Source organism: Aspergillus uvarum (assembly GCF_003184745.1).
Source record: "Aspergillus uvarum CBS 121591 unplaced genomic scaffold BO82scaffold_48, whole genome shotgun sequence".
Classification (NCBI taxonomy): Eukaryota; Fungi; Ascomycota; class Eurotiomycetes; order Eurotiales; family Aspergillaceae; genus Aspergillus; species Aspergillus uvarum.
The window spans coordinates 247458-275198 of NW_020291345.1; the positions used below are offsets into that span (position 1 = coordinate 247458).

At 52.0% G+C, this 27741-nt stretch overlaps 10 protein-coding genes across 10 annotated transcripts; 5 read left to right on the forward strand and 5 right to left on the reverse strand.

The window, feature by feature from the left end:
- The first annotated feature begins 176 nt into the window (after nt 1-176).
- On the forward strand, nt 177-2738 carry BO82DRAFT_356650 (serine/threonine protein kinase CBK1). Its single transcript, XM_025635793.1, has 4 exons — nt 177-967; nt 1037-1540; nt 1589-2065; nt 2117-2738. The coding sequence occupies exons 1-4, from the start codon at nt 315-317 to the stop codon at nt 2427-2429; spliced, it is 1947 nt and encodes a 648-aa protein (XP_025489480.1). The 5' UTR covers nt 177-314; the 3' UTR covers nt 2430-2738.
- Nucleotides 2739-2847: 109 nt separating this feature from the next.
- Nucleotides 2848-3870, reverse strand: BO82DRAFT_394051 (spliceosome assembly protein PRP11). The gene is made up of 2 exons (XM_025638711.1): nt 3825-3870; nt 2848-3757 (listed from the first exon to the last, which is right to left on the reverse strand). The coding sequence occupies exons 1-2, from the start codon at nt 3834-3836 to the stop codon at nt 3053-3055; spliced, it is 717 nt and encodes a 238-aa protein (XP_025489481.1). The 5' UTR covers nt 3837-3870; the 3' UTR covers nt 2848-3052.
- A 215-nt stretch (nt 3871-4085) lies between these two features.
- Nucleotides 4086-6201, forward strand: BO82DRAFT_315675 (putative tubulin-specific chaperone). The gene is made up of 3 exons (XM_025632545.1): nt 4086-4313; nt 4378-4828; nt 4879-6201. The coding sequence occupies exons 1-3, from the start codon at nt 4145-4147 to the stop codon at nt 6059-6061; spliced, it is 1803 nt and encodes a 600-aa protein (XP_025489482.1). The 5' UTR covers nt 4086-4144; the 3' UTR covers nt 6062-6201.
- A 2100-nt stretch (nt 6202-8301) lies between these two features.
- On the reverse strand, nt 8302-9556 carry BO82DRAFT_420158 (TauD/TfdA dioxygenase family protein; the record flags this gene model as incomplete). The annotated part of the gene is made up of 4 exons (XM_025640128.1): nt 8302-8360; nt 8414-8465; nt 8519-9277; nt 9362-9556. 4 exons carry the CDS (start codon nt 9554-9556, stop codon nt 8302-8304), a joined length of 1065 nt encoding a protein of 354 aa, XP_025489483.1.
- A 711-nt stretch (nt 9557-10267) lies between these two features.
- BO82DRAFT_340920 (MFS general substrate transporter) lies at nt 10268-11976 on the forward strand (the record flags this gene model as incomplete). Its single annotated transcript, XM_025633530.1, has 2 exons — nt 10268-11662; nt 11737-11976. 2 exons carry the CDS (start codon nt 10268-10270, stop codon nt 11974-11976), a joined length of 1635 nt encoding a protein of 544 aa, XP_025489484.1.
- Nucleotides 11977-13153: 1177 nt separating this feature from the next.
- On the forward strand, nt 13154-14284 carry BO82DRAFT_356654 (uncharacterized protein). Its single transcript, XM_025635794.1, has 2 exons — nt 13154-13182; nt 13251-14284. The coding sequence occupies exon 2, from the start codon at nt 13254-13256 to the stop codon at nt 14175-14177; it is 924 nt and encodes a 307-aa protein (XP_025489485.1). The 5' UTR covers nt 13154-13182; nt 13251-13253; the 3' UTR covers nt 14178-14284.
- A 3787-nt stretch (nt 14285-18071) lies between these two features.
- On the forward strand, nt 18072-19627 carry BO82DRAFT_356655 (D-mandelate dehydrogenase-like dehydrogenase). The gene is made up of 4 exons (XM_025635795.1): nt 18072-18225; nt 18292-18506; nt 18616-19277; nt 19359-19627. Exons 1-4 carry the CDS (start codon nt 18173-18175, stop codon nt 19455-19457), a joined length of 1029 nt encoding a protein of 342 aa, XP_025489486.1. The 5' UTR covers nt 18072-18172; the 3' UTR covers nt 19458-19627.
- A 331-nt stretch (nt 19628-19958) lies between these two features.
- On the reverse strand, nt 19959-22871 carry BO82DRAFT_289392 (putative C6 finger domain protein; the record flags this gene model as incomplete). Its single annotated transcript, XM_025631652.1, has 3 exons — nt 19959-20821; nt 20874-21279; nt 21687-22871. The coding sequence occupies 3 exons, from the start codon at nt 22869-22871 to the stop codon at nt 19959-19961; spliced, it is 2454 nt and encodes an 817-aa protein (XP_025489487.1).
- A 1924-nt stretch (nt 22872-24795) lies between these two features.
- BO82DRAFT_289272 (putative formin binding protein) lies at nt 24796-25822 on the reverse strand (the record flags this gene model as incomplete). The annotated part of the gene is made up of 2 exons (XM_025631645.1): nt 24796-25719; nt 25799-25822. 2 exons carry the CDS (start codon nt 25820-25822, stop codon nt 24796-24798), a joined length of 948 nt encoding a protein of 315 aa, XP_025489488.1.
- Nucleotides 25823-26807: 985 nt separating this feature from the next.
- Nucleotides 26808-27533, reverse strand: BO82DRAFT_356660 (uncharacterized protein). The gene is made up of 2 exons (XM_025635796.1): nt 27353-27533; nt 26808-27266 (listed from the first exon to the last, which is right to left on the reverse strand). Exon 2 carries the CDS (start codon nt 27243-27245, stop codon nt 27003-27005), a length of 243 nt encoding a protein of 80 aa, XP_025489489.1. The 5' UTR covers nt 27246-27266; nt 27353-27533; the 3' UTR covers nt 26808-27002.
- Nucleotides 27534-27741: the final 208 nt, after the last annotated feature.

Genomic DNA, 27741 nt, shown 5'->3' on the forward strand with positions numbered 1-27741 from the left:
ACCGCTCCTCTCCCGCCCGCCCCTTAAAGTTGTTTTCCTCCCCTTCCACTTCCACTCTTTCCTTAACCGCCCCTCCGTCTCTCTCCTCTTTAGTCTAGCCCAAACCAAACTCCACTTGAACTTCCACCACATCTTCCACATTCTTGACTCCTCCTCTTACTCCCCCCCCCCTCCCCCCTCCCCCTTGGCTTTCTGCTTATCGTTCGGTTCTTTTCTTTTCTCCCCTTTCCTTCGTCCCATCAACTTAACTTCTCTCCCCGCCATTCTCTGTCAATCACGGCTATCCAGCCTCGGGGAGGACAGTTCTGCTCATCATGGATCCCAACAACAATCGTCTCCACCTGAATTTCGGGTACAATGATCGCTCCTTCAACAACCCGGCTGCCAACAATCGCGCTTATCCCACTACCCCCTCCGCATTCCCTCAGCCCATCTACCAGAACCAGGGTGGCCAGGAATATGTCGATGCTCAGAACGGTGCCTATGGCCAGGGTTATTTCATGGCCAACCCCTACCAAGCCCAGGGGGCCTACGCTCAGCAGCAGCAACAGCAGCAGCAGCAACAACAACAACAGCAACAACAACAACACTACGGCCAAAACCTGCAGTCCTCTCAAGCCGCATACGGGTCCCGCATGGGCTACAACGCCAATGATGGGACGAACGGCCTGATCCAGCAGTTCTCCAACCAGGACCTGAACTCCCCGCGGTCGGGTTTCTTTGGTCGCGCAGCCTCTCCCGCTCAACGACCCCGGACCGCTGGCTCCCCCGCCGCCGCACAACAGCAACCCGGTCATCTGGCCCCCCCCATGCCACGCAGCCCTCGGACCCCCGCCGAGAACGAAGAGCTCCAGCGCTACCCGGAGCGATACTCGGAAAACGTTCACAAGCGTGGTAAGGCGGCCAAGGAATTGGTCAGTGTGTTTTTCAACGAGAACATTGAGCGCGCGCGTGACCGCAACTTGCGGTGAGTATTCGTCTGATATTAGTCGAACTCTGTGAAACAGGCAATGCTGACTTTAATTCCTTTCTCCAGGTCTGCTGAGCTCGATAAGATGATTCGTGACCCTGGTGTTCCCAAGGATACGAAGCGCAAGGAGGCGGAGGTGCTTGCGAAGAAGGAGTCGACTTTCTTGCGGTTCTTGCGTACCAAGGAGACGCCACAAAATTTCCAGACCATCAAGGTTATCGGAAAGGGTGCGTTTGGAGAGGTGAAGCTGGTGCAACGGAAGACCGATGGCAAGATCTACGCGCTCAAGTCGTTGATCAAGACCGAGATGTTCAAGAAGGACCAGCTGGCCCACGTTCGTGCCGAGAGAGATATCCTGGCCGACTCCAAGGACAACCCGTGGCTGGTCAAGCTGCACGCTTCCTTCCAGGACTCGGCTTATCTCTACCTGCTGATGGAGTTCTTGCCCGGTGGTGATTTGATGACTATGTTGATCAAGTATGAGATTTTCTCGGAGGACATTACTCGCTTCTACATGGCAGAGATTGTCATGGCTATCGAGGCTGTCCACAAGCTTGGTTTCCTTCATCGGTAGGCCGATTTATTGTGATTTGCGGAAACAACGCTAACTCCCTGCAGTGATATCAAGCCTGATAACATTCTTTTGGATCGTGGAGGTCACGTTAAGCTGACCGATTTCGGTCTCTCCACCGGTGGCAAGAAGACGCACGACAACTCATACTATCAGAACTTACTTAAAAACTCCACGTCAAAGGACAAGAACCGCAACTCGGGATACTTCAATGACGCGATCAACCTGACTGTTTCCAATCGTGGCCAGATCAACACGTGGAGAAAGTCTCGTCGCGCTATGGCCTACTCGACCGTCGGTACACCCGATTACATTGCGCCCGAGATTTTCAATGGGCAGGGATACACTTACCTGTGTGATTGGTGGTCTGTTGGTGCTATCATGTTCGAGTGCTTGGTTGGCTGGCCGCCATTCTGCGCCGAGGACACGACCGACACCTACCGTAAGATCGTGAACTGGCGAGAATGTCTGTACTTCCCCGAGGAGCTTGTCCTCTCGCGGGAGTCGGAGGGTTTGATCAGAAGGTACGTTTTTTTTCTCATTGCATCGTCAGGGTCTCTACTGACGAGCTATAGCTTCCTGTGCGATACCGAACACCGTATCGGCAGTGAAGGCGGCCAATTCGGCGGTGCGACGCAGATCAAGAACCACCCCTTCTTCCGTGGCGTTGTTTGGGAGCAGCTGCGCAACATCCGGGCGCCCTTCGAGCCGCGGTTGAGCTCGAACATCGACGTGTCTTATTTCCCGATCGACGAGATTCCTCAGGAGGATACCAGTGCCATCCACCGCGCCCAGGCTCGGGCCATGCCGGAAGAGCAGGAGGCGGAGATGAGCCTGCCGTTCATCGGCTACACGTACAAAGCGTTCAACGCCTTCCAGGCAAACTAAGTTATAGACGTGGATATTGCATGTTTGTTGGTGAACCCACGATAGACGTCATTGAAGAGTCCGAAAGCGGGCGGGCTTGCATTGATGGATTTTCAGTGGCGCACTCGGCATTTCGTCTCGGTATTACCACATTGTGCATCCGTTTCATCGAGCATATAGCGCATTTCATCATCTCTGTTGGTCACGACCCAGGCATATCCGTTTGATTTCATTGCATCCTTGTCGCGAGACGACGACTGCTCGCTGCTAGCCGTGTATGTAGCTAGAAATTCGAGTGACATGTGGATTTCCACGGCGACTTACTTAGACTCAGACCTAGACTTGACTTGTGACTCAAGTAGCTGTATTCATGGAAGTAACTGTGAGTAAGGCTATCATGGCTTGGGCAATGTGGAGGACGTAGATTGGAAGATCACTAGGACCATGATAAGCTCGATATGGATCATTGTGTTGTTGCTGCTAATGTCTGAATATCTGAGAAAAGAGTAACCCTTGAAATAGAACGCCACCCAGAAGCTAGAGATGATACATGCATTTTGAGAGAGAAGAAAGAAAACCTGGTCCACAAACACCAGCATCACCCAAGTCACCGAACCCAAACGAAACAAAAAAAAACACAAAGCTCAAGCATTCGGCTCCAGAGGCGCCAAACCCGGCACACCGGAATACCGCTCCTCGCGCTCCGTCTTGAACATAATCTGCACCCAGAACTCTTTACTGTCCTCATCAAACCACGTCCAATACCGTCCCTCGCGCCGATCAATCTCCCTCGCCTGCAGCTTAAACGCACAGGACTGATACGGCTCCGCCGCGATGACCAAATACTGAAAACTCTTGTCCGGCGGCTCCTCCACCTTCTGCTCGAACGCCGACATAAATCTGACTCGGGGCGTCACCCCCGGCGTGATCTCCTGGTACTGGAGCTGGAACAGCATCCCCAGCTGCCGCGTCAGCGGGTCGCGGATCTTGGTGATCTTGTACCCCGGTCGGCCAATCTTGATGGTCTGTTTTTTCACCTGCACGCCCATCGCCCCCGGCAGCGCCGACGGGTCCTGGTTCTTGCCCTCGCGCTGCTCGCGCGCCGCGCGCCGCGCCAGGTTCGTCTGGTGCTTGCGGCCCTGCGTGTGCGCCAGGTAGGAGCCGTCGTTCTGGTGGACCGTCAGGCATAGCCGGCATTCGAACGAGCCCACGTGGTTCTTGAAGAAGTATGGGTCTTTGTCCAGGTCGATGGTCTCGAGGGCCAGTTTGCGGAGCCGCTCGCGCCGGTCGGCGTTTGTCGCGCTGTGCGAGGCGACGCCGCCGCCGCCGAATTTCGAGCCTGCGCGGTTCTAGATCGGGGATCGTCAGTGGGTGGGTTGACGGGAATATGGGGATAAGGGGATAGGGGGATCGTACCTGGTAGTCCATTTTGGGACTTGCGCCTTCGGGCTCGGTTTCGGGGTGGAATGGGAGGGAGGGGGAGGTGAGGGTGTTGTGGTTAGGATATGCTGGTGTTGGAAGTGGATGGAATCATCGATGGCAACTGAGGCAGTTTGGCGGAGAGAGGAGCTCGGATTAGGTAAGCAGACTGGTGGCGGTGCTATTGGTTCGTGCTGTGGTGTGGGTTCCGCGGTATCGTCCATCAATGGATATGCATACCACTTTCAACTACGGAGTATTTTCTTGATATTCGTGATTGAGGTCGTTTTGGTTGGTACTTGGAGATCGAGCCTGGCATGGATACTCCGGCTGTTGGTCAGCGACGGTCCTATGCTGGGGATCTGTGTACTGTTCGCTATGTTGGTACCGTAGAGGGTACCACCGGCGACTGGTTGGGTGTTGAATGGGATGATCCGAGTCGCGGAAAGCATTCGGGCGAACATAAGGGTGTGAGATACTTTACATGTGAGTTAAAATTTGCTTATGCTGAATTCTTTTCTTGTCGATGAGTATGTACTGACAAACATAGGCCAACGCAATCACCCCACAGCCGGGTCGTTTGTGCGTCCGTCGCGCCCAGCGGACAAGCCGCGCGGGCTGGTTGAGGCACTGCGCGAGAAGTACGCTTCGGAGTATCTGGAGCAGGAGCTTGCTCGACAGCGCCAGGAGACAGATCCTGTCGCTTTGCACAAGCCCATCCAGATCAGCGGAAAGGTTGTGGAAGAGGTCGGGTTCGACAAAATCCGCAAGCAACTGGCAGAACTTCAGGAACTGAAGATTGTCCTGCTGGATGGCTTGCGGGTCGCTGGCGTGCTGGGCCACCAGGCTACCCCGGACGAAGTGGACTCTGCGTACGAAGAGATTGAGACGACGTGCCCTAAGATCACGGAGCTGGATTTGAGCCGTAACCTGTTGACTAGCTGGAGCGTCGTGGCGAGGATCTGCGAGCGACTCAAGCACCTCAAGTCCTTGAAGCTGGGGTATGTCCCTATCTTAAGAAACGACAGGACGTGTTCTGACAGTGATACAGTGGCAATCGGTTCGGCCCCGTCGAAGAAGACCTCACATACAACAAGATTACGGAGCTATACCTCGACGAGACGCTTCTCGCCTGGGATGAGATCTCCGCCATAACGCACCAATTTCCCTCCCTCACCCTGCTCTCCGCCTCCGCCAACCAACTCTCCGCGATCACCTCCCCACTGTCCGCAAACATCACCCGCCTCACCCTGGAAAACAACGACTTCACATCCCTCTCCGCCCTCCAACCCCTGACCTCCTTGCCCAATCTCCAACACCTGTCCCTCCGCTCCAATGCCATTAGCACCATCACCACCCCAGGAGGCCCCACCCCGCTAATCTTCCCCTCCCTAACCTCCCTCGACCTCTCCCGCAACAAAATCTCCACCTGGCTCTTCCTCAACCACCTCCCCACCACATGCCCCGCGCTCACGATCCTCCGCATCTCCACCAACCCGCTCTTCGACGGGCCCATCGGCCCGACGTTCATCACCGGTCTGCCCGAGAAACCCATGACCGTCGATGAAGCCTACATGCTCACCCTAGCGCGGCTCGCCAACCTCCAGGTCCTGAACTACGGCACCGTCACGCCCAAAGACCGCACCAACGGCGAACTGTACTACCTCTCCCTCATCGCGAAGGAACTCTCCGCCACGCCGCAAGCGGAAGAACCGGCCATCCTGACCAAGCATCCGCGGTATGCGAAGCTATGCGAATTGCATGGCGAGCCGGAGATCCGGCGGGCGAGTGCGGAGGACGCAGCCGGGAAAGTGGTGAATCCTCGGTCTGTGGCTGCGCGGCTGGTGAAGTTTGTGTTTTACCTGCGGGCCCAGAAGGGTGGTGATGGGTCCGAGGGGAAAGCGGAGGAGGTGGTCCGGACGAGGGAGATTCCCAGGTCCTTCGATACGTACCAGGTTAAGGCGATTGCGGGGCGATTATTTGGGCTCCCTGCGTATGGGCTGAGGTTGGTGTGGGAGACGGATGAGTTGGATCCGGTTAGTCGGGAGAAGATGGAGGATGAGGAGTGGGATAGTGAGGCGGAGGATGAGCGTGTAGCGGGTGTAGATGCTGATGGAGATCGGTTTGTCAAGAGAGAGGTGGAGTTGGTGGAATCGACCAAGGACATCGGGTTCTGGGTTCAGGCTGATGTGTCCGAGGTGCGGGTGAGGGTTGAGGTGGTGGATCTAACCTGAGGTAATAGATTAATGGTCGGGCTGAGCAATTTCTCTAGAGAGACGGAATATGTTGATTGGAGGTTATTCTAGAGATTTCATGTGTTATGGTGACCACACTAAAGACAGAACCCAAATATTCAAAATGATCTTCGAGAAGCATGTCAATACTGCCCCAGAGCTGCTCATTCCTCGTCATCACCAGGCTCGCATGTTACGCATACTGTCCACACATTCTCTCTCCGCGTCAGCCTTGCTCTCTGCTTCCCCTCACATTGCATGTCCCCCGTCAGTCTATGCACGGTATCATCCCAGCAGCTGTCGTAAGCATGCCCCATTTCAAGCTAGTAACAGTGGCATCTGGCCCCAAGCTTTCTCATAGTATTTCACATACCGCCTGAAGTACCCTTTTCGCCGTCCACGAGGATGTCACCAAGGAGGTCACTTCTCTGTGCGCGCAACATCATCTCAGTAGTTATTTCTCTCGGCCAAGTCAACTTAGTATAGCGCAGTGAATGCAGGCAATACGAAATGTCTGCCATTTGATAGGTATGTGTCAATGTGTATGCTATTGGATTGTTGGAGAAAGAAGGAAGTCCGGGAGGGCGAGACCGCCGAAGAATCCCCGCAGGACGGAAACATACGGCGGTATATCGTCTACCACGAATTCCACCACAGATGCCGCAATTTGTCAGAACTGCTGGCGTCCTCGATAGCTAAATACATAGCAATCGACATGAACGATATGCGTGACGTCTCAAGATGACGAACAGGGAAATTCTAGAATACACGACGTAGGGAACACATGAAGCAGGCAATCTGGAATGCAGCGAGATGTGGAGACGTTCGTGCAGGGCGAGCATAGGAACAGACGCAAAGATGTGCAGGACCAAAGGCGAGGTCAAAAGACGCCACAGACGAACCATCGAACGGGCGAGCAGACGAACAGACGAAAGCGGACTGTCTGGAATACGGCTGAGGCGTCAAACGTCACCAGCAACGCGACGTTCGTACTTACGAACCATCTGCGGCGAGGTCTTCCTCACGAATCCACTCATCAAACTGCGGGCCGTATCCTTTTCACCGCACCAGACACTGCGCAACCAAAGTTCGATGATGGCCACGAGGAATGACAAGTTTGTTGAGGACGGCAGACACTTCCCAGTGTTCTTGATCAGGGAAGCGTTCGTCGGTGACGTTCGGAGGGTGTGTATCAGGACGACTCTGTGGACTTTTGCCGACAGGCGCGGGCTCGAGATGCGCCATTGATATGACGGGGTGCACGTGCTATGAATCGGGGAGGTTGAGTTTGTAACTAAGCATATCATCAACAGGAGCAATGACACGGATGAACCGGTGTAATGCTGCGACGATTTGATCTCGACGCCTGCATAACGAGTGACGGGGATCTTGTGATAAGCTGACTGGCAATCTAAGGCGGACAATTGCTGCCATCGGGCAAATAGATTTCAAATACTAAGTCTTTTTACTGCAGGCCTTGCCGGTTTTTAGATAAAAACTATATAAAGCTTCTTTTTTTTCTATATATATTTATTTTTTCTTATTTTAGAAGCTATACCTCTATATATTAATCTTAAGCCTTTTGTAAGGGCCCTGCGATGATATTGCGAAGGAAAGTATATAAAAGAAGGCCTAAGGCATCAGACACGTGACGGCTAAGCGAGGTGGTCGCGGAACCACCTAAGGCAACGGCAGTCCCGCGAAGTTAGGCAGATCAGCAACAACACCTTAAGGCATAATACAACCACCTTGGCTATCGCGAAGGACATTCGTTCACTACACTATTTCATCCTTCAACCCTTATACCTTTTAAGGCTGTATTATTTTCTTAATCAATAGGGCAAATCTACCATAGGTATTGCCTCTGTCATTTAACTATTTAAATTATAAAATATATAATTAAGAGTGAATTAAGTATCTAAAGTTTTTAAAAGAAAAACTACACAGCTCCTGTAAACCAAATCTTTTATGAAAAACATTAAAAAGTTATTTCTTTATTTCTTCAGCAGAAATTTTTAGAGTCAGAACTTGATTTATATTGTAGGTAGTCTTTTATATATGATACTTGAATATATAGTAGACTGTTAACAGTCTCTTCGGCCACCATCATGGCCATTGACTACTTTCCCTTTTATTTACGCCTGGCGCTGCTCTTTGCGTCGCCTGTATCAAAGTAGGACATTGATTCGATCTCAATCCTAAGCCGGTTTGATGCACTGCTCAAGATCAATGCAGTCACTTCAAACGACAGCGGTGGGGCCGACTGGAACAGTCGAAGAGGCGATATGACATTGATGCACTGCTTTGGGTTAATCCATGATTTTAGTATGGAGAACATGGGTTGAGACTCACTAATTCTGGTGCCATAGCTCTTAGGGAAGTCAATAGAGCTATGAAGAACTCCCTGTTGTCGATCCGCTGTCAGCCCTGTACCAAAAGAGATATTGACGTTCGTACCCAATTGTTAAACATCACGACGTCATCTTCCTCATACTCCGGAATCAAAATATTCTCTGGTGTGCAAATTCTGTCGAGAATGTCATTGAGCCAAAGGCGAATCTCGTCGCTGTCTTCAACCGTGCGCTCCTCAGCACCAGGTTTCGACTTGACATACAACTTTTCAACCACATCGGGCAGAATCTGGAAGCACTTCGCGCCTGTCACTGGGTTGACCCACACCATCGGAAGTCGGTACACCTTGTCCGACGTCCAGGCTGGTAGTTGGTCTAGTGGGACAGTCTTTCCTCCAGGGGCCATTCCAAGACCGCAGTTTCGGATCTTTCGAGTGCCTGTCCAGACATATGGCTGGGGTGCTGGTGACCAGCTGCTGTTATCAGCCAACGCCTTCTCTTCGGGCGTGAGCATCTCATATAGTTGCGACCCATTGATAAATGCCGTCAGCCCGGGCTTTGCGGTCATTGTCCGACCAGTCCCGTCGTCCCAGCGGATCGTCACGTCGGGTCCTTTGGGAGCCTGGACGCAGCGTAGAGTCGTGACGCGCGATGGATAAGATCCATAAATAACACCATCAAAATGGAAAGCACCAAATCTAGACTGCCCGCTTGCCAATTCCTCAGCAGATAGTGTCTCAACATGCAAATCGGCATGAGTGCCCGACTGCAGTGTCAGGCCATCACCTCCATGTTTGTTGTGTGAGATATACCCCTGGCCTACCAAAGTAACACCTTTTGAACCACGCACAACATTAAATTTCCCCTAAACAAGGTCAGCGTTTAACGTATGTAAGGTTAAGGAAAAGCGCAGACAGACACCAAGAACACCAGTGGTATCCTCCGTGACATCATCGGTCAAAAAGCCATGGACAGGGTTAGCTTCCGGGTCAAGTCGACGGACGAACTCGAACTGGTTGATCGGTTTGAGTTTCTCTTGACCCTTGACGATCACCACCTGGTGAGTGTAAATGGCTTCACGAATGAGACGAAACTCAACGTCTGTCAAGTTGTTCATATCAACCCCAGTAATGGTCGCTCCCATCTGCTTTGCATTAGTGAGATATCACGAATCTATACTCACAAACCACGTTACCTTGGCATTGGAACCAACTGGGGGGGTAATGGGGATCACTTGAAGAACCATGGTGAAAATGGTCAAGATAAGATGCTCCTCTTGTTACAATGGAATGCTGTTCGTGGTATGATTTGCACGAGCGTCAACAAATCTTAAATACAACGCCAACCTCGAAGAGGCTCGCTGACAACTTCCATTCCACAGAATCAGTCAACCCGGGGACCGATAGCTTATCTTTTGACATTTGGAAATGCTCAGCGAGCTGCCAAGACACCATCTCTGATCCTCTTCACTAACTTATCTCCGCTGACACAGCTGATATTGGAGATACCTTAGCGTCGAATACACGCCACTTTCGTGCTTTCTACCCAATCGACCCTTCACGATGCTCGGATTTTCAAAAGAACTGTGCTTGGTATTTTGTTTCGTCCCAAGACCTCGCTGAGAGCTGCCGTGGATAGAAATCTCATCCATCGTTTGGAGGTTTCCTTATCGATGTATATCATTAGCGAGTAGCTTTATCTGGTCTATGGGCTCAACTGCTATCTCGCCCAAACTCGAGTCGACTACGCATACATCCATTAAGCACCATGTTCCGGGAGAATATAAGTGGGATGGCTCAAGGCCAGAACTTTTCATAATATTCACTACTAGAATCGATTTTCAAACCACGTTGCTATGGAAGGTCCATCCACGCAAGATCCCGATCACGACCAAGATTCTTGGCCCCCAGGTACCGTCTGGTTGCAAGAACTCTACACGAATCATGACGAAATCATATTGCAGCCGCGACCGAGCAGCGATCCCAATGATCCCCTCAATTGGGCTTCATATCGCAAATACCTGAATTTCGGCTTGACTTGCTTGTGGGCGCTGCTCATTAATGAGTTTCTCTGCGCTGCAACTCCAACCTGGAGTCCAATGCACGTGGAGCTCGGGTTCAGCTGGGCTATTTTGAATGACTCTTATGCGGCTGGCTGCGGGACTATGGCCATTGGAGCAGTGTTCTTGACACCACTCGCGCTCAAGTTCGGGCGCCGATCGCTGTATATCTTGAGCGCTCTTGTCACCTTTGCTGTGAGCATATGGAGCGCGAAAATGCATAAAACTGTTGAGCTCATGATGGTCAATGTCCTATCGTGCTTCTTCGGTGCACTATCGGAGGTCATCGTTCAAATGACGATCGCTGATATTTTCTACGTGCACCAACGAGGCCTGATGAATGCCATCTTTATCTGGACCGTTCAAGTCGGTGGCTCCTTGGGCCCACTTGCTGCTGGGTATATTACTGTTTCCCAGGGATGGAGATGGGTCTGGTGGTGGAATGCCATCCTCTTCGGTGCTTGTCTTGTTCTCCTTGGGTTTTTCTACGAAGAATCCAAATTTGTTACAGTTATCGACGAGGTTGTCGTGGGTGACGAGCAACGTCCCCCCAACAGCAGGAAGTTTGACGAAAATAACCTCATTTTGGCTACCCAAACGATGAACCCCGACCAGACACACCTGAAGCTAGACACTCCACCAACGATCAATCCAAATATCCCCCTCAAGCCCTACTGGCAACGCCTAACATTGTTTACTTCCAGTCCGGGTGATTGGAAGATTTTCGCCCGGCATGTCTACCAGCCATTTATTATCATGGGCACATTTCCAGGTGTGACTTTTGTGGCCCTAACGTATGGTGTCATGGTTGCACTGCAAAATTCCATCAGTACGACGATGTCTAGTCGGATGACCCAGCCTCCCTACAACTTCTCGGCGAGTGCGATTGGACTCATGAACCTACCTCAGTTCGTGGGAGTCACACTTGCCTCCTTAGTTGTAGGGGGCATGAGTGACGCGTGGATTCTTCGTCTCTCACACCGCAACCGCGGTATTTACGAGCCCGAATTTCGCTTATGGGTGATCGTTCCGTTTCTTCCTCTAATCCTTGCTGGTGCGCTCATGTTTGGATACGGAATCGAAAGAGGACTCGCCTGGCCCATTGTAGCCGTGGGAATAGCCCTAGCAAGTGCTGGCATTGCTTCGATCAACACAGTGGTCTTGACTTACATTACTGATTCCTACACCGATGTGAGTCATCTCTTTTATTTTCTTTGTATTTTGCCCATTCCAAATTTCCAAATCGAATTCTCTAACAAAACCAGATTGTTGGAGATGCACTCGTCGGGGTCACTTTCATTCGCAATAGTGTCAGTACCGTTTTTATCTTCTCTCTTAGTCCGTGGGGTTCCGCAGTCGGTATTCAGAACGTCATTCTGTCGATGGCATGCATCGCCACATTTGTCCTGTCATTTATTGCAGTCTTCATCATTTGGGGCAAGAAGCTACGTGCTTGGACGACTGCAAGTTATGAGAAATATTCTCTTAGGCAAGCCCATGTTTAGATCATCCATACATACTGCAGTTCATACACTTTTGAACCATGCATAAATTCAATACGCTCGTGGATACCCTTGGCCTGGAAGGGACCCTTATCTATGGTGGAAATGAGATAATGGAAAATACCCAATCGTTTTTTAGATATGGACCCTGCAAGAGAGTGTCCTTTTGACGTAAGAATTGATTCCAGGGAAGTAGATAAGCGAATCAAATACGCCGTGGAGATAACGACCCCTAGTTCATAAACTCCCTTCCCTCCACACTGGGCCACCTCAACATTTCCACATGCCCAAACGCGACAGAACCCGCATTGCTAAGACCAAGACCTTTGAAGGGTGCGTGTGGGAAGCCGCGAGATGTTGAACAGCTGCTAATCTTGCCAGGTGTTGGACATGCCGCCGACGAAAGGTAAAATGTGACCTCGCGAAACCAGTTTGCTCCAGATGTCGGAGGGGAAAGTTTGTTTGCGATGGGTATGCTCCCTTGTTATATTGGATAGATGATTCTCGGATCAATCCGTCGGCGATCAAGCGCAAAGCAATGTTTGTCTGTGAGTGAAACTTGTCTATGGTATCTTTTTCCCCGCTGTTGACCGTACAGGCTTCCCGTCCTGGAATTTCCCTGCAGAGGAGGTGGATGAAATATTAGCTCGAGTCGATGCAGCAGGCATGTCTTTCCAAGAAGGGCCATTTTCGGTCTTTCCTTGTCGCATGCTAGATATTGCCAATGACCTCAAACCTGGACGGAGAGAGTCCACGTCGCCGTCTCTCAGTTTAATCCCCAGTACAGGTGATCTGTCACGGAGGGTAGCAAGAAATTCTTTGAGCCACCGAGAACAGCTCTCTGGTCGATTGTTCAGTCACTATATATCTAACGTTGCCCACATGCTACAGCCGATCCCGCATTCTCGAAACTTTTACGCCTCCGTTTATGCCTCCCAGGCGATCGTGGGCCGGGATAATCCATGTGCAAGTGAGATCGGGTTACTGGGTCATCGTGCAACATATTACTCATTGCTCGCCACTGCCGCATTCCATGTAAAAGGCATGGTAAAGGGGTCAGCTACACAAATGCGAGAAATGGCCGAAGCTGCTCAAGAATATCGTATGATGGCATATCGCTTCCTCCGCGCAGCGGTTGGAGTGGGCTGGAAAGGCGAAATGCAATGGCTTGCCACCGCATCGGCGATCCTTTCATTCGTCACTATCGATGTATGATTCTACTATCCCGCTGACTCGTTGATACCCACCGTGGCCTAATTATTCTCTGTTCTCGCTAGGTAATGGAAGGTAGTATGTCAGAATATCCTCTTCACCTTGAAGCCTTCAAACAAATGAATTACATGAGCACGGCAGCAAATAATGTACATCCCACATCAAGACTCAGACTGTTCCTCCAAACTGCTTTCTACCTACAATCGACTTTATCAGACACAACGTTAAACACTCAGACGGGAATACCGTGGCCATCCAATGACAGCGGCTATTCAAAAGAGTTCACAGAGACGTCTAATCTGAACTGTGCAATTGATGACCACGTGTTACAGCATACCTATGGTATCACTCACCGGTTAGTAGTTGGGGTCCGCTCAATAACGATTCTGTTTTGGCACCGCCTCTACTACGAAAACCAATCTCAAGCTTTACCTGCAGAGCTTGTGGGTGTCATAAGTACAATAAGGAAACATGTGAGAGCTTGGGACGTGACAATGGAACAGGATCTCTTGTCATTCGATGAGAAATCAGAAGGGGGCCTCATGAAGCAAGTCAGGGATTTACATCTCTGCGCCTTTCACCATGCGATTCAGATATACCTTCTCACTCATCTGCCCCAAACCTCTTGCGAGAGCATTCTTCCAGCCAGTGAAGATGTGCAATTTCATGTGGATCAGGTAGCAGCCAGCTTGCTGCAGATTGAGAAACTGAAGTACGAAAGTAGATTATTGTCGGGCCAACGAACTGCCTCAATAATGTGGCCTGGGTTCATCGCGGCTTGCGAGTCATCGCCGAACAGCCGAAAGATTTGGTGTCGCTGGTGGAGTCACATGCTGGATTACAATATTGGAAACATTGAGCTTCTCTGGCAAACCGTCCAAGATATTTGGCATTTCAGTGATGAAGTGGAAAGTACAAAGCGTATTCCGCACAATATCCCATTGTGGAGGGTATTCCTTGCGCAGGCGGAAAGGACCATATTACCTCTGTGAATGACATGTCAGCTCGGATCATATTTGTTAGGTACAGTATGTACGGTCTCATAGGATCTCCCTTATCTATGTTACTTGATATCTGCCAACATCCCTTCAAAATAATATCAAACCCTTGAATACTTCAGATCATATCGATTAATTGAAGACATTCGCGGCTGGTTGAGATTGAAGGCCTCACGTTGTATGATCAGACAACAAATTCAGCAAGTTAAATAGTAAACAGAGCTGAGAAAGACATGAAACAGATAAGAGAAAAAATTCATGAGAAAAGTGATGATGATTATTCTTTGATGACCTCACATGGGGCTAGATTCAGCACACTCTCATCCCAGGCGACACACAGAAAATGACACGACCAGAGAACGTCCGTGACGATTATTCCTTGTCATCAGCAATCCGGCTGTGGAAGGAAAATTATGTACTGCGGTCCAGGAAGTCAAGTCAGCCGACAGCAGGGGCATCCAGAAAGATGACGTACCAATCAGTAAAGCTGGCGAGATTGAACGTGAGAGAAGAAAGGAACGTGGTGGTCAGAAGTGGGAGAAAGAAGAGAGCCCAGCGCATCTGATAGAAAGTTGTCTTTCCGATGACACCTGTTCCCGGCGTCTGGAAGCGATACCTCCTTCATAGATTTTTGTGCGGGCGACGTACAGCACGTCCCCCCCCAAGAACGTAGCCCCGAGCTTCTTGCTAGCTCCGATTAAAGAGAATGCGCACTGGAGTTACTTGCAGTCAATCTCCCCAAGCTTGGTATACGTCTTCAATCAGCTATTTCACCCAGTAGCACCCCTCTTTGTGCCCTAGGTGGCCGCGGGCGTGGTTGAGTCCTTTCCGTACCGGTGAGCAGCATTTAGCAGCACTTTTGGACGATTGCTAGCAATCCAAGTCAAATATCAGAGAAGCTGGATGAGGCCGGGAAGCCCTCATCGTACCACTCAGTGTCTGTAAGGGGTTATCTCCAAAGTTCAGCAGTCCATTTGCCCTTATCCAGATCCTTGCAGTCCTTCGAAGTGTCATCTCACTTGTAAGGCCCTTAGGTCTCTCCAACTTTGTGGTTGAAACAGTCTTTGCATCACTTGTCACCTCTCAGGTGCGCTCGTAGGATCTTTCCTGACGTCCTGTTTTGCACCGACAGAAACAAAATCTCAGCAGGAAGATGATGGGCTATCCCCCTTTACATGTGCGCAAACCTCTCCATCCCAAAGTGCCTTTCAATAACCTGCATCACTATGCTGGCGAGGACCTGGATTGCCGGATGGTCTTCTTGTGGCAGACCGCGGCCCACCACACATGTTAAAGGTCGGGGCAGCTGTCGCGCCTGCTCCTTGGTCCGAGTTGTTTAGAATGTCGGCAATTTTGGTTCCTTACAGTAAGAACACAGGGTGGATGAAGACAATTGAGTGTGTATCGAAGAAGCCATCAATGCGAGAAGTCGACCACATCATGCGGCAGTCCCGTTCTACTCGTCCATTAGCCGTCGGAGGAAATCCACCCGCTTAGTCTGAGTGATTGTTTGCGAATCGGGCTGGTCGAATGTCGGGATGTCTTACATGTCAGGTTTCCAAGTAAGTAGTCTGGGGGTTATGCTTCGCTTTGAAATGGTCTTGACTTCATATCCTGGTGATATGAATCAAGCTTATGGAAGTGTAGATGGGCTTAGGAAGCTCGCAGATAGACTTTCGTTCAAAACGATTGACTGACGCCAATCTAAGTATGTCGACGAGGAGAAAAGGTCTGATGCGAAGCTGTCAAGCAACTATAAAGAGTCAGCTTGTTGTTACCGATTAAATGAGGTTGTGAATATGAGATGTTCATCAGGCTGCGCCATACCTCCATCTCTTTCCTGGCTGTTCGACAGCTGCAATCTGGCTGCTGGGTAAGATCTGCGGAGCAGTCACGCTTCTCTCCATAGCTTGCTGCTCATCCGACCGAAGAGCTTCCAAGTTTGTATTCTTTTTCTCCCTTGGAAGGGGCTAGTACGTCCTGTCCCTCTACAGCTGTACGGTAATAGAGAAGCCGTGAGATTCCCGCCCCATCTCCGCTGAGATTGAAGCTCTCTCCTGTTCCTTTGTAAAAGACCTTCGACGTCGCCTTTTAGGTATGTGTTTGATTTCTGTGCTCTATGTCTAGTATACATGTCCGTTGGTCGTTCTTTATGAGCCTTTCGACAGCCGAGTTGAGTCATGCTTCGCGACCCTGAGGTGTGAAACAAATTAGGGACTGCTGGTTATAGTCGCCGATGAGAAGAATACTCATGACTTGGGGAAGTTTCTTTAAGGCAGAAAACGATTCCGGATCGTGATAGAAAGTCGCCCCGTCGATAAGATATCTAGGGAAAAGCTCTGGCAGCAACATCTCGGGCAAATTCCGTAGAGTGGTTACCACAATCCCAGTTTTGCGCATCATTCTCTGCAAGAGCTTTCGCCGGGACTTTTCATAGCGGCGATATTCGCTGCCATGACCGACTTGCCCACGCAGGCGGGTCAGGGCTTCCAAACACGAACGCTCGGGGGGGAGTATAACTCCGCATTTCTGGAGCAATTTCGCCTCACGATGGGCGGTCGACTCCGTCTGGTCGTACTCGCAATCGATCGGGTGGTCTGAGTCTCGCGTTGGCCGGGTCTTGGCAGTCAGCATCAGGACTTCCATGACATCCAGACGATAGCTCTCCTTAGCTCTCACGATAAGAGCATCATCGACAACGCCGCCCTCGGAACCGTCTCGTTCTCCTTGCTCTGGGCCTGTATGTGAAGCTCAACAATCTATGTTTTGAGGGGGCACAGGGCCCAGAAATGCTGCTGCTGCTGGATTGACACAAAGGATTGTGTCTTTCTTTTCTATGGCTGAAGTATGGCTACCCAGTGATGTTAAGCAAGTCTAATTCAACGACTGAGGGTTTGACTCGGAGATCAATGCTTTGAGAACCCTACTGTCTCAGAAGTGTTCTAGGAACAACAAGCATGCTGAAGTCGTACTCAGCTGGAGATTGTGTCTTGGATCGCCCGGGGGGGAGGAATCACGTTCTAGCTGCCTGGTTGTAAGTATATGATTGAGTTTCAAGAAAATGAAGAGAGAATGATAAGGGGTACTCTTGATCTGTCTATTAAAGTGTGTGTCTTTGAAGGACAGGAAAACATGAGAAAGCGTTCCAAGTATTTCAAGCGCAGGCCTGAGAATTCACCATGTTGGCTCTGGATGACGGAAAGTGGGAGATGAACTCAGGGAGATGAAGAGTGTAAAAATAAGTACAGACTCAAATGTAAGGCCGTTGGAGATAGAAGAGGAAGTGGAAGAGGAAGAGGAAGAAGAGAAAGAGAAAGAAGAAGCTGGAGGAGCTTAAGTATTTAAGATCCAGCCGTGTAGCCCATCCTTCTTCAATGAAAAGGCACTTCTTGCCTGGTGAATACCCCATCTCGCAACAATTCACGTCATCAATCAACAACCCCACCAAGACATTACAGGATCTATTCACCAAAACCAGCAGTGAATACAGTACTCCTAGCCACCACCCAGACAGTAACTCTAGTATATACAAAACCAAATAAGCGAGTCGGCCGAGAGCAGCATACGCCCTATCTAGACCAATCTTCCACCAATCAAGGGCAGGAACCACTCGGAAAGGAAGCCGAGCAATAAGTGCAAAGGGCGCGCGGGGCACGTGGGGTCGACTTTCACAGGTCGCGTTATCCGATTTCCCTATCACTTGCACTGTTTTTGTCAGTCCGTCAGTCCGTCAGTCCCGCCAGTGCTATCAATCTTCTGCACGGTCTACATCCGAAACTCTTTTCCGTTCGGGGTATTGCATTCCGTGCCAGTGTCGTTTCCCCCTGCCAGTGCCGGCCATCTATAAATCTCCTGCCTACCCCACTTTCTTACCAGCTGATTTAGCAATTCTCAAGGTGTGGTTTTACCCCTCACTACCTGAAATCATAGCTCAACCAACACACCAGGTCACCAGCTCATAGACACCCACCCCGCACAACACCGCAACAATGGGCTCAACCGACCCCAAACCCAAGGTCCTGCTGATCGGAAAGATCGACCAGTGCGTTCCCCTCCCCTTTCTTGTATCAACGAACCAATTGACCACCACCACTAACCCCCATCCCAGCGCATACGCCACCTGGACCGGCCTCAGCGACATCGCCGACCTCCTCGAAACAACCGCCACTAACCGCGCGGAGTTCATCCAAGAATGCAAGGCCGGCAAATACGACGGCGTCGTCGCGGCCTACCGCACGCTGGGGTCCATCAATATCACCGGCCTCTTCGACCAGGAGATCATTGACGTGCTGCCTTCGTCGTTGGTGTGGATTGCTCATTGCGGTGCGTGCTTGCGCCTCAGCCCCCCAGCCCCGTTGTCCCTGCACCACCACCTTAACCCTCCCCAACATCACCCCCTCCCCAACCCGCCCAACACTAACAACAAAACCAGGAGCGGGCTATGACCAAATCTCCATCCCAGCCTGCACCACCCGCGCCCCGCAACCCATCCGCGTCTCCAACGTCCCCACAGCACCCGACAACGCCACCGCGGACGTCAACATGTTCCTGATCCTGGGCGCGCTGCGCAACTTCAACGCGGGCATGCAGAACCTGCGCACTGGGGACTTCCGAGGCAAACCCGGCAGCACGCTGCCGGCACTGGGCCACGACCCGCAGGGCAAGACGCTGGGCATCCTAGGGATGGGCGGGATCGGGCGGAACCTGAAGCGGAAGGCCGAGGCGTTCGGGATGCGCGTCATCTACCACAACCGGCGCGCGCTGGCGCCGCAGCAGGCCGACGGGGCGGAGTACGTGAGCTTTGATGAGCTGCTCGCCCAGAGTGATGTGCTGTCGTTGAACCTGCCCCTCAACCCGAAGACGAGGCATATTATCAGCCATGCGGAGTTCGCCAAGATGAAGGATGGGGTGGTCGTGGTCAACACGGCGCGCGGCGCGGTCATGGATGAGGAGGCGCTGGTGCAGGCGTTGGATTCGGGCAAGGTGTTCTCCGCCGGCTTGGATGTCTTCGAGGAGGAGCCGGCGGTGCACCCCGGTTTGGTGCGGAATCCCAACTGTGTGCTGGTGCCGCATATGGGGACTTGGACGGTCGAGGTGAGTTTATCCCGTCCTTTTTCGGGGCGGTGCAGGAAGATGGTCTGAGAGTAAAGTGGCTAACACGGTTAATGATTGCAGACACAAACGGCAATGGAGGAATGGACGATCGGGAATATTCGCTCCGCCTTGGAGACGGGCAAGTTGAAGAGTCCCGTCCCCGAGCAGGCAGACCTTTAAACGATAAGCTGCAAGATTGTATATACACGATAGACACGTCAATAGAGGGTTAAGGAAAGGACTGCTTTTTTTCCGTGTATGTACAATGGTCTCATTATTTCATTGTCTTCAGACGAAGTGTCTAGACACTAGCGCCGAACCATACAGTCCTCTCTCCACCGACAAAAGCAACAGCACGAAGCAATTATGACACCTGTTCAGGTAATGCAGCCGTAAACGCCGTGAACTGCCCGTCCTTCTGCTACCAAGAAAAGAAAGAAAAAAAAAACCCCCAATCCCAAGTGTGTAACTCCGAGCCCAATTGTGACTTCTCTACCCATGTCAAACACGCTTGGCAAATCTGAGATCCATCCACCCGCGCTTACTGTCGGCGGGAAACCCCTCGATGGCCAGGCAGAAAATCTAGAAGAACATGGTGAATCGGTACGTAGCGTACCGACGCGCTTTTCATATGACAGATCGCAAATTGCTCGCATCAGAAAGAATGAATCACCCCGCCGGTCACTCGCGGGAAACAATCCAGGATCGAACAACCATGCCGCAGATGCGCTTGATCACTTGTGTTGTGCCCTTGCCGCCGGCTTCCTGTTCGAGGAACTTCTGTGCGACATACAGCTTGGCTCCCGCATCCTTCTCGTTCGTTGTGATCGGTTGCGGGAAGCTGCGGGGAAAGTCCGCCCACCGTTGTCCCAGGTGGCGTGCAATAGCGATCGAGTAGATCACATCCCGGTTCTCGTACGTGTCCAACAATGTCCGGCAGCGGGCCAGGGTATCGTCGATCTCCTTAGCCGAGCTGGCTTCGTTGTCGTGTAGCGTGAGAAAGTATCCGACGGCGCTCCAGAAGTCCAACGACCGTTGTGTCAACTGATCCGGCAGCGAGGGGGGATTGGCAGCCGGCTCCCGGGTAGGGAACTGGCTCAGAGGGTTCGAGTCCAGATGCTCGCCCGTGATCATCGCCTCAATCACGTCCAGTCTCTTCGCCGACGCTAGCAGATCGTACTCAGGCTGGGCTCCCCCGGACACGTTCATCACATGACGGCACAAAGTCATCGAGCTCCACACCACTGACGCTTCGAAACTCTCCAACCGGGCAACCACGTTCGGGTCGTTGAGATTGGGGTCGTTGAAGGCATCAATCAAGGCGGAGTACTCCGCCATGAGCTGTGCATTTGCCAGCAGATGGGGCAACGCTTTATCCTGGAACCACCTGGTTTCGAAGAACTTGTCTATGGCCGGAGCATACGTTGCGAGGAACACGGCTTGGATTTCCTCGAGCCGATTAGGCGGCAGTGATGTGATGGGGTGCGGAGGGGGAGGGGGGATTCCTCGCAGGGCAAGAAGGTCGCTGATCTGCACTTGTTTCACTGCGGGCTGAGTTAGCATGCTTACAACACCATTGTAGGTAGTGGAGTATACCTCTGAAACTGGTAGCTTCCGACGGGGTGCCGGTAGCATTGGTTGCTGCAGGGTTGACCGTCGGCTGCAGGCCTCCTTCAACGGCATGCTGTATGCTGGCCATGTTCTGCTGATTGTTCACGTCGGCAGAGTGATCAACGGGCGCTCCGTAGCTATCGTAGCGGTCGGTTGACGTGCTGGGCGATTCAGAAGGAGCAAACGGTTGCGACGCGGCAGGTACGTAGCCCGGAGGAGCTTGAGGATAAGAGGTGGAAGGATCCTGGGGATTTACCACCAAAGAAGGATGCGGATTCGGGGCGGGCTGAATAGCAGAAGGCGTTGGTTGTTGTTTAAATACTGGGTCGTAACCTAGACATTCCCGTTTACTTTTGACACAGTTCCGACAGACAGGATGACCCTCGTCACACTAGTGTGCATTAAGCAGTTAGCGGGGATATCGATCAAGGGTACAAACCAAAATCCACAGAGGAGAGGTCAAAAGAGTAAACAAAGGGATATAGAGCGACACAATGAAGTGACCACTCCGGGTATCAAAAAAATAAATGTGAGCGTGAATAGTTAGGCGGGGAGGAAAGCAGCAACACTGGTGAGTGGGCGAGAACAACAACAAGCGACAGGCGGGGTTCGGCGAGCCGAACAAACATTTGCGGCGGCGCAAGCGAACACTCGCCTGTTGCGACCGCCTGCCATTGCCCGCCCACCCACCCTCCTTGCAGTTCAGTTTCACCCCCCTCCTCTTCCTCACCACATCACCAACATTACAACAGAGCACACATTATCGACAAAAAAATCACATGCTGCTTTTGCACATACCTTAATCCGTCGCTTACGACATGTTAAGCACCCTGTTTTCGTCCGACGCTTAACCTCTTTCTTATGTCTCCCGCCCGACAACATCTTATTGGCGTCACCCGAAAGCTGGTAACGCATCTGGGAATTGGCATTCATCCCCATATGACCAACGTTGGTAGGGTATCCCGTCATGTACTGGCCAACAGAGGTCATCGGAGGCATGTTTGAGGGCATAGGCGAACCAATGGGGGCCTGGGGCATTTGGGAGTGCTGTCCCTGCATCGAATGATGATCCATGGTCTGCATCGACGGGGCACTCATGGACTGGTGACTGTGATACATGTCCGAGCTCTGGTGCTGCTGATACTGTTGCTGTTGCTGGTGCGGTTGTGTCGGTGTCGACTGCCCCAGGCCTTGCTGATGTTGGGTTGGCGATCCATGCTGCGATGGCGTGTGCTGCTGCTGCGGATGATGTTGGTTGTGGGAGTATTGATGCTCGTAGTGGTTCTGAGGTTGCGACGGTTGACCTGGGTGTGGGGACTGCTGATGTTGATGTGTGTGGTGGGACAAATGAGAATGCTCCTGCTGAGCCGGCTGCTGCGAATGCGTGTCGTTCACCGGAGCATGATAGGAGGGGGCGGGGGTCGAGGAATGGGGCGTGTGATCGGGAAAGTCAAACCCGTTCGTTCCTGGTGGGTGCGAATGGTCCGCCCCATGGCCATCGGTGTCACTTTGTTTCAATTCCGGGAACGAGAAATCGGGTTCCTCGGTGTGTAGCCCGTCCGTAGCTGGAAGCGTAGTGTCAAGCGGCGGTAAAGAGGTATCAATTGGAGGAAGCGACGGTATCGTTGTATCGATCGGGGGCAGTTCATGACTGAGACGTTCGTGTTCCTCCATCGCGGGCAGAGTCGTATCAATCGGAGGGAGTGAAGTGTCGATATGAGGAAGCGCGTGGTCTACTGGCTCGCTGTTGTGCTGCTCAGCCGATGGCAAGTGAACCGGGGGCAACTCAAGAGGAGGCTGTTCGGCAGGAGGCTGCTGGAGAGGAGGAGGTTGCTGAAGAGGAGACTCCTGATGGGGGGCATGCTGATAGGGAGGCTGCTGATGGGGAGGCTGCTGAGGGAAAGGCTGTTGCTGAGGGGGTTGCTGGTGAGGAGGCTCTTGAGAGGCAGGTTGCTCATTAGGTGGCTGCTCAGCGGGAGGCATTTGAGCAGGAGGCACTTCAGCAGGAGGCACTTCAGCAGGAAGTACTTCAGCAGGAGGCAACTGAGCAGAGGGCTGCTCAGCAGCAGGCATTTCAGCCGGCTCGGGAGCCGGCTTGGGCGCCTCCTCTGCTGGATTCGTCGAATCTGCTGGTTCTGCCATCTCAATAAAGGTTCGACACCTCTGTCACCCCTGCGTACAATAAGAAAAAATGGATTCGAGCCTTGGAGAGGCTTTCCGGTGTGTCGGACGGGTCGAGGTCAGCCACGGGTGACTTTTACCGCTAGCAAAGACTTTGCAGGGAATGCGGAGCCGATGGGTGCTGATTCTCTAACTCAAAAGGCAATGCATGTTAGTGGGCTGATTCCGATTAACGCGACCCAACGACACTCTGGCAACCCCGGGACATCATGGTTGTTCGTATCGAACAGTTGGTGTCAAGACTGGTCGGTTCTTTTGGCTCGCGCATTTGTCGGGGTGTCGAGTTCCGACGCGATTCCCTCGAAAATTGTCCGCATACGGAGGGTGCTGGTACGATCCACGATGTGTTGGCTATCGTTCCCTAACCTGATCAAGCCCCGTCCAAAAGTCCAAGCTCTTTCATCTTATGTCCCAAGAGGCAGTGCAGCCTTGTCAGACCGGGCAACGCTGGATGCGACCGTCTAGAGCCTCCCCGAATTCTACCCCAGGACGGCACTGCCACGGCGGAAGAATTGTACATGGTGAACTGGCGGAGATCGAGATGCCATGCGAATCCGGTAATAAATAACCCGGTCGAAGAAACAAAACGGAGAGTCGACAAGTCACAATGACCGAGGCAGACAAAGGTCGAGCGCGTGTCGGGGGGGTTGCCAGAGGGGAGGGATCGGGACAAGCAAATGGGAAGAAGCTCTCGTTTACTCACCATGCACTGGGCCAGATAAGCGAAAAGAAGCGAGCCGAATGACTATAGCACCAAAACACGCAATGCGGCACCAAATAATCTCCGCATTTGGGGGTGGGAGGGGGAGAATGGGAATGCGACAGGAAAAGGCTGTTGCGCAGATAAACGAGCGAGGCAGAGAGAGAGAGCTTCGGGGCCGCGAAAGAATAGTGAGGGTGAGAGAGAGAGGGAGAAAGAGAAGTGGAAGTGAGTGAGTGAGAGAGTCAGTCCCCGGACTCTTGGTTTGGTCTGCGCCGACGGGGAAAATTAATACGGGCAGAAAAATTCGATGCAAAAAAAAGGGAAGGGTCCAACGGTCGGTGGTCAGTCAGTGGCAACCAGACTTGAATCCATATTCAACAACGGACAAGGTACAACAACACAATGCAATGGGTTTTTCATCTTTCTACTTGGTTTCTGATGTTTGTGTTTTTGGAACTGTTACAGTATCCTAGTTGAGTCTATTCATTTCGGTAATTTCTAGCGCGCCATTCATTATCTGAGCACCACCAAATTCAAGTCAACTGTTCAAACCCATCAAGCTATTTTCGAGGCTTTGGCTTGATTGATAACAGGAAAAAGTAATATCTACAGGTGCGGTGCGGCTCTGGTGATGCGGTTTCAGTTGCCCGCCAAGGCTAGCTAGATCTGCAGTTATCTGAGTGTTCAGTCGGAGTGTTGGTGTTCCCGCCGAGCTCCAATTGCCTGCCAAGTGAAACTCCCGAGGCTCATGGGTGAACCTCCAAGACGAACCACATTGGCACTATTCTGCTGTGTGGCATCCATATAAATGTGGAGGTTTTGTTTCAGTGACCATGTATGAGTCCCTTGTAGTGAGCCCCTCCTAAAGCCATTTACGCCTGAGACATCCCATGCATCTGGTGTACTTCTGGATGTAACGTCCAGTGACAGCATGCGTATTGCATCGTAGATCAGGCGTCGGTTTTCCTCAGCAAGGGCGTCTCAGCCCTTTGAACTGTTCCATCGCATGATTCAGCGGTGCTTTCATTTCCTCATGACCTTCGGTTTGCGTTTCTTGAACACAACTCCAGCAGCTGGCTCTTCAGCCTCGGTTTTCTGTAGAGTTTCCAACGATGCATCACCCCCTGCCTGCTCCTCCTTGACAGTAGGTGCTTCATCCGACTCTGCAAGCTGGACCTCTCCCTTCGGCTTGACCGGTACGAAGTGGCCTTTCGTTGATTCCTTCTCCTCGGGCTGTGCATCCTTCTCAGTTTTCGGATTCGCATCCACGTCCGCTTCCACCTTGACCTCCGAAGGCTTGACCCTCTTAATCTCTCTCGTCGACGCCAGCAGCGCATCCAGATCCGTGTCCTCCTCCTTCGCCCCAGGATACCTCCTAACCGACGACCCCCACCCCTTCGAGACAAACCTCTCCGCCTCCCTCTTCGCCTCCGCCTCCTCCTCATCGACATCAGCATCACCGACACCATCTCCCTCCAACTTACGCTTCCGCACTCCCACCGACCTCCCGGCCTTCGAACCCCCCTCTTCCCCACCACCATTGATCACCTTCTCCGAAACAGTCTGCCACGTCCCCGCTAGGGCCATCTCCCCGCGGAACTCGTCCGGGATCGCCACCCCCATCTCCGCCAACTGCGCCATCTGCCGTTTCCGCTCCTCCGTCGACACCGGCCGCTCCTGGTGTTTGGGGGTCTCTCGTTGCCGCCACGGTGCCCCGGCGGCATCGCCCCCTTTGCTGGGGTCATTGAGCCCCGCGACCGTCTGCCGCAGCCGCTCGACCTCGCTCTTGGCGCGCTGGGACTCCCGCTGCTGCTGCTCGTTGCTGCGGTGGATGTCGCGAAGGAAGCGTTTGAGGTTCCCTTGGTGTTTGCCCGTGGCTTCGTGCTGGGCTTTTTCGAAGGGGGTGTCGCGGATGAAGATCTTGCATTGCTTGCACCAGTATTTTGGCTTCGCAAAGATTAGTTAGTAGGTTGCCTGGTTTGAGTTTCAAGGTGGAAAGGCAGGGAGAGGGGGGGAAAAAGCTTACTGCTGATTTCCAGTATTCTGCCATGCTGTCGTGTGGTGGCCCAGTTCTCACCAGGAAAGGCTGAGGTTAAGCGTGAAAATGAAAAGTGGTGAGAGTTGACGGAGATTGAGGCGGTTCGGCCTGGCGTTGGGTGGGTTTGTTGCGAACTGCAACGGGTCGGAGCGTCACTGTCGGTCGCTCATGCTCGCCCCACAGATGCGGATGGCGCTAGCCTTAAAAGGGCAAGAGCGGCCCCGATGCATAGATCCAGGTAAATATGAGCACTACCTAGGTAACTACAGTACACTATATATCGAATCCAATTCCTCCCGCGTATGATCTTTACTGTTCTTTCTCTTTTTAAGTACCCAGTAACCCAGAGAAAGGGAGCTTGCTACAATGCGCCTGCCCCCCACTTGACAATCCCAAGGAAGCCCATCCTCAATCCCCGTCCTCATGGCCCACTGATCCAACAACACCACTTCCACCCCTGGTATAACATCCCCCAGGAGGACATCGACCGCGTCACCATCCCGAAAAGTCCTCCTCTCACGGATTTCTATTCAAGCTTCCCTCCCGTCCTTCTTCGTCGCAATCAAGAGAACTACCTCACCTATATCTCCAGGTTTCTCCAGAGTTACAATGGAAGGACTTGGGGGTTCCCAATCTTCCGAGCTTTCTCCACCTCCCCCAGCACCGCAGAGGACAAGGAGAAGCTGTGGTCCGCCTATTTCATCAACTTGTACCGCGGGGTGTACACAAGATTCCGCGAGCATGAAAACTTCCGCGCTGGGCATGCTGGAGATATAGATCGCGGCATTGTCCGTTGCCGTGCAGACTTTTCGGTGCACTGGGGTAAACCTCTGCAGCACTTGCTCAGGGTTGACGGATACCCGAATATACTAGGCAGACAGGTTACAGGAGCTTGATCTCAAGAACTGTTCAATATATTTGGTGGATGAACGCCGCCAGGTAAGGACCGTTGACTGAGAAGTAGTTTCATTTTAACTCGGTCACAATAGTCGAGCGACCAATTCTTCAAGGTAAAGTATACCACATGTCAGTTTGACAGATTATACCAAGTTATCCATGTCCAAAACACTCATCACAGAATAGAAATATAATACAGCAGACGAAAACAACATCTACCGAACCCAATCCAAACGCAAAACCCCAAATCATGAACTCCACAAATGCACCAAACGCTTTAAGCAACCGTTATGAATTATTGCTTCTCGAGATCGCGGGGCGGCTCCGGGTTGTACCGCAGGCCATTGTCGCGTGCCATCCAGTTGATGTCGCGCAGGCGCAACTCCCGCATGTAGGATCTCTGTTCGTGGGAGAAATCTCTTTCCTGCTCGTCGTTGCGGAACCCGCCGGTGGCGACGGAGTGGATGGAGTATCCGATGAGGACTGAGACTACGCAACCCAAGATGACGAAGACGATGATGGCAGATTTGTCGATCATTGTGAATCTTTGTATATGAGTCTGGTGGGATGTGGTGGTTAGTCTGGGTGATGGTTCTATGTAGGTGAGGGAGGCAGTTATCCCGGACGGCGAGAGAGTGTACTCACTTTGTGAAGAAATGAAGGAAGTGTAGTATATACTCAAGTAAATAGAGGTGTACAGGCTCAGTGATACCACACACAAGTAACAATCGACAAGTAACAAAAGGAGTGTATAGTAAAGACGAATCAAACGAATGACTGGATGCTGCGCAAAGAAAATGAATGCTTTGATCTGGTATGAATCCTCCGAAATCCGCGAGCGTCGCATGCTTATATACCTCCATTCTCATCTGCCCCCTCTCCAGCTAAAATCTCTGTTTATGTTGTCCTCCACTCATCGAGCTCGAAATGTCTATTTCTGGGTCTCGGTGCAGGAGTATATCGCAGCGCCAAGCATCCCCATCGCATCCCCCGCTAGTCCTCAAAGCGTATGGTTCAGGTGTCAGTGACGTCAT

What these genes read in the sequence shown, in the direction of transcription:
- BO82DRAFT_315675 (XM_025632545.1), top strand. Translation starts at nt 4,145, where the DNA reads ATGGATACTCCGGCTGTTGGTCAGCGACGGTCCTATGCTGGGGATCTG. An exon ending in GGGTGTGAGATACTTTACAT is followed by an intron (nt 4,314 to 4,377) that starts GTGAGTTAAAAT and finishes TGACAAACATAG; the next exon opens with GCCAACGCAATCACCCCACA. An exon ending in CTCAAGTCCTTGAAGCTGGG is followed by an intron (nt 4,829 to 4,878) that starts GTATGTCCCTAT and finishes ACAGTGATACAG; the next exon opens with TGGCAATCGGTTCGGCCCCG.
- BO82DRAFT_356660 (XM_025635796.1), bottom strand. Translation starts at nt 27,245, where the DNA reads ATGATCGACAAATCTGCCATCATCGTCTTCGTCATCTTGGGTTGCGTA.
- BO82DRAFT_356655 (XM_025635795.1), top strand. Translation starts at nt 18,173, where the DNA reads ATGGGCTCAACCGACCCCAAACCCAAGGTCCTGCTGATCGGAAAGATC. An exon ending in CTGATCGGAAAGATCGACCA is followed by an intron (nt 18,226 to 18,291) that starts GTGCGTTCCCCT and finishes CCCCCATCCCAG; the next exon opens with CGCATACGCCACCTGGACCG. An exon ending in TGGGGACTTGGACGGTCGAG is followed by an intron (nt 19,278 to 19,358) that starts GTGAGTTTATCC and finishes TAATGATTGCAG; the next exon opens with ACACAAACGGCAATGGAGGA.
- BO82DRAFT_356650 (XM_025635793.1), top strand. Translation starts at nt 315, where the DNA reads ATGGATCCCAACAACAATCGTCTCCACCTGAATTTCGGGTACAATGAT. An exon ending in GCGCGTGACCGCAACTTGCG is followed by an intron (nt 968 to 1,036) that starts GTGAGTATTCGT and finishes TCCTTTCTCCAG; the next exon opens with GTCTGCTGAGCTCGATAAGA. An exon ending in AAGCTTGGTTTCCTTCATCG is followed by an intron (nt 1,541 to 1,588) that starts GTAGGCCGATTT and finishes AACTCCCTGCAG; the next exon opens with TGATATCAAGCCTGATAACA.
- BO82DRAFT_356654 (XM_025635794.1), top strand. Translation starts at nt 13,254, where the DNA reads ATGGAAGGTAGTATGTCAGAATATCCTCTTCACCTTGAAGCCTTCAAA.